The sequence below is a fragment of the Parus major genome, chromosome 23 (genome assembly GCF_001522545.3).
Source record: "Parus major isolate Abel chromosome 23, Parus_major1.1, whole genome shotgun sequence".
Classification (NCBI taxonomy): Eukaryota; Metazoa; Chordata; class Aves; order Passeriformes; family Paridae; genus Parus; species Parus major.
The window spans coordinates 1,513,261-1,517,172 of NC_031791.1; the positions used below are offsets into that span (position 1 = coordinate 1,513,261).

The 3,912-nt window shown below is 51.2% G+C and overlaps 1 protein-coding gene across 2 annotated transcripts in view; it reads left to right on the forward strand.

Annotated features, from left to right (window-relative positions):
* Positions 1-3,912, forward strand: part of HEYL (hes related family bHLH transcription factor with YRPW motif like) — a 9,335-nt gene that overhangs the window by 1,972 nt on the left and 3,451 nt on the right. For both annotated transcript variants that reach the window (XR_001524877.3, XM_015649118.3), the window contains exons 2-4: positions 2,524-2,590; positions 2,896-2,979; positions 3,411-3,492. Coding sequence is in view for 1 of the 2 variants with exons in the window: in XM_015649118.3 (XP_015504604.1) it covers positions 2,524-2,590; positions 2,896-2,979; positions 3,411-3,492 (233 nt within the window). In the remaining variant the exon portion in view is untranslated. The remainder of the gene's footprint in view (positions 1-2,523; positions 2,591-2,895; positions 2,980-3,410; positions 3,493-3,912) is intronic.

A 3,912-nucleotide genomic window follows, 5' to 3' on the forward strand; every position in this document is an offset into this window, starting at 1 on the left:
TTCCCAGGCTGGGTCAGCCCTCCCCAGGCTCCGAGGGTGCAGACGGCACAGGGGATGAAGAAAAGGCTTTGTTATTTGTTCCCACCCAAAAATCAGCTGCTTTTGAACTCTTTTTTCAGTAGCCAAGTGTTCTCCCTCCCTCAGCATCCAGTGAGGCCTTGGATTAATTCATTCCCTCTTGCTCTTTGGTATCCTGAGCGGAGAAACTGCCTGGCTGGTGCCAAGCTCAGCTCTCGTGGGACTAAATCCATGAATCTGCTTCTGATACAGGCGCAGCAGAGTCGGGCACGTCTTACACAAAATGTCCTGCAGAAATTCCCTGAGCCCTTAGGCAGTTTCCAAGTGCATCAATATTTAAGCTGCTTTCCTTCTGCAGGTGAAATATATCCCACCTCTTCACATCCATAGGACCCTGAGGGATGAAATACTGGGATTGTCACGATATTTTATTTCAGTGGCCAGTAATGATGAACTTTTAATCTCTCTCTGGTGCTGCTAATGTGTTTGTCTTCTGGAGGCAGTGGTAGAACCAGGCTGGCTGTGATCTGCTGATATTCCTATAGGTGGATGTTGTTCCTCATGTCACGCAAATCGTTGGCCAGAAGAGCTGTTCCTGCCCTGCTGGGGTCACACCCCAAGTAATGCCATCCTGCTTGGGATGCTGGTGCACCCAGAAAAAATCAAACACTGCCAGGTGGGGAGTGAGGAGGAGTGATTAGAGCAGAGAGAGGCTGCCTGCCTGGGCTTCCCATCAGTTGAGTGCTTCGGGCAAACCAGTTTTCCTGTAGGGAGGGGGTGAGTCACGGCGGGTGTGAGGCTTGGATCACTGCATGGAGCAAGTTTAGGCTCTGGGGTCACTGCAGAAGTGCAAGATCTGCTCAGTTCTCAGCCAAAGCTGTGCTGTGGATGATAAAACCAAGCAAAGAGCAGAAATGCAGAAATTTTAATCGCCGGAAAATATACTCACACTATCTTTTATGTGGTTCAAATCCACCAGATGCTTTTTAAAAATACATTTTGCAGTGGAGACGGGTGTTGATATCCACATCTGGACCTGGAGCTCACAAAAAGCAACGCTTCCAGACCTCTCTGCAAAGAGAGTTTCAAAAATCACTATTCTACTTTACATTTCCAGGTGAATTCAGCACCCAAAACACCCCGGTGTCCACACAGAGCCCGTTTTCACATCAAAATCGCTCATTCTGTGTGTGTTTGTGTAGCTGGCAATGCATGTTAGTACTTGTAGAGCCAGCCAGCACCTCTGCCCAGAGAGAGCCCACCCAGCAGACATTCAAATAGGGGACCTGTATGGAGATGAGTAGAAGAACGTGTTATTGTGTAAAACCACTTCTGAAAGTGCCTCGCTTGAGCCGATTTTTAATAGGCTGAGCTGGGTCTAGTTCTTGGCTCGCTGCAGACAGGAAAATCCTTAATAGACTCCTATTAAAATGCTTTGTCTAACTGAAATACATTTGGATTGGGGTGAACCCAAGTGCCCCTTTTCCAGATCTGGGTGTCTGACACGAGCTCTGCCTGGGATCGTGTTCACATCCCTGCTCCGAGTTTTGTAAGGAGCAGCAACAGCCCTGAGCCAGCTCCGCTTCCCAGAGGGACAAACCCTACCTGGGGCAGGTGGGAGATGGCCCAGCCAGCCTCATCCTCCTCCTCAGCCACGGGGTCTTGCTCCAGGGAGTTTCCCACACCCGTGGTTATGGAGATTTCACCTCCATGGGGACCTGAGGGTTGAACTTTGCCTCCCCCTGCATGTCTAGAACTGACCTTTGGTGCCTTTAACCTGGCAGGCACAGGTTTGTTTGTTCCTCAGGCTGTCCCCACGATGTCCCTCGTCCCCTGAGCAGAGCAGGAGGGTCCCTGCTCTGTCACCTCCTGCCAGGTGTCCTCCCTGCCCCACTCCAGGTTCAGGGGCATCCGTCAGTTCAGCCCACCCCAAAAATTGCGGTTTGGGAAACGACTCTCTGGGAAGCCCTCAAAAACCACATCAGTGCCACCACTGGCCTCACCCTGAGGAGCAGCCAGCCCTCCCTGGGTGGGAGCTGGGATCCCAGAACTCAGATCCCTCCTGCTATCACGGCTCCGAGACGCAAAGCCCTGCAGACAGGGCAGGCTCAGACACGAGAGACAGGAGGTTCACACATGGAGGAAAAAAGGCCGTGACTCCAGAGCTCAGGTCGCTGCTTTTCCAGCCCCGTGGAGACACCATCAAAGGTTGGGATTGAGGAATGGTGCCTGGGAGTGGATGGACAGTTTGGTGCAGAAATCTTTCCCAGGCTGGTGGGTGATTCTCGGAGGGGAGAGAGTGTGGGATTCAAGACTCTGCTTTGCTCCCCATCCCCAATTCCTGAGCTCTGTGTTGTGGGTAAAAATGAGATGGGAACCACAGAATCCATTTTTTTTGGGGGTTGGGGGGAGGAAACTGCAGATGGCAAATGTGTGTAGAACATATGTGCAGCAGAGGTTGCTCTCCAGCCAGAAATGATCCCCTCTCCTTCCTTTCCTTTCCAGCCACGTTTCCAGGTCTGTGTCTCCCACCACGACATCTCAGATACAAGCCAGGAAGAAGAGGAGAGGGGTGAGTGTCCTTTCTGATGACCAGGGCAGCTGTTGGTCCATCCTTACTGTTTTTTACACCCCTCCTGCTCCACCTTTGGCAGAATTCTCCCCAAAACCAATTTTTTCCCCGGAGTTTTGCCCTCAAACCTGGCAGAAAGGGGGAGAGCAATTTCACCTGGGCTAATCACACCAACTCACGTTTCTTCTCTCAACTTTTCCACCCCAAAACATTGACAAACACGGCCCTTCCAAAGCACCTGGAGGGCTTTAGATGTGTGAGCTGGGGCTGTAAAGTGACTGTGGTTTCTTGGAAATGTCCCCCAGATCATCGAGAAGCGGCGCCGGGACCGCATCAACAGCAGCCTCTCGGAGCTGCGGCGCCTGGTGCCCACGGCCTTCGAGAAGCAGGTGGGTGTTTTTGGGAGCCCCTGGTGCCCCCCCATGAGGGCTGAAGGGTTTGGGGTGCAGCCTGAAGGATGAGGAGTCTGGAGCAAGGCTATGCCTTTCTTACCATCCTCACTCCAGGGAGTAAGTAGGTGGTGGAAGTGGGGTGGTGAAATGATATTAGTAAATATTCAGGGAGGATGAATTCAATCTAGGAAGTGTTTTGCAGATAGGAGGAAGCAGAGAAATGGGGATTTTTTTTCAATCTGTATGAGGAAGGAGATCTTTTTTCTGCTCGCTTGGTGGAAAAAACAGAGCCCTGGTGGATGCTCTGCACCATTCTGAGCACTCCTGGATTTCAGGGAGGAAATAATGGTCAGACCCCAGCTCCTGAGAGGCACAAAGCCCTGGACCATAAAATGACAAATGACTTTTCCTTTCTGCTCCCAACACAGGGATCTTCCAAGCTGGAGAAGGCAGAAATTCTACAAATGACAGTGGATCACTTAAAAATGCTTCATGCCACAGGAGGAACAGGTAAGAACTGCTCTTATGGGCACATGGGTGAGGTGAAGGTGCAAACCTGGAAGGAAAATTCCTCCTCCTCATCATCAGCAGCAGCAAGCTCTGCCTGCTTCCCAAGGGAAATATCTTTTGAGGGAGAGCAGATGGGCGTTTTCCTACAGCTGGGTCAGCATCCCATGCATCCATCTGGGAGACTGGGCTGTGTGGAATGGTGAAGCCCCAGCTCCACAGGGACAGCACTGTTGGTGTCACACCCCCTGCTAAAAGCTGTTCTGCCAGAAACTCATTTATTCCTGCTCAGAAGTGGAGCCTGCTTCCAGAAAAACCATATTAAACTCTTTACCTCCTCCCTGGGATACATTTCCTGCGGAGGCTGAATTCTGCATGAGGACTCTGCAAATAAACAAGGCTTTTTTTCCCTTTCTGTTCTTT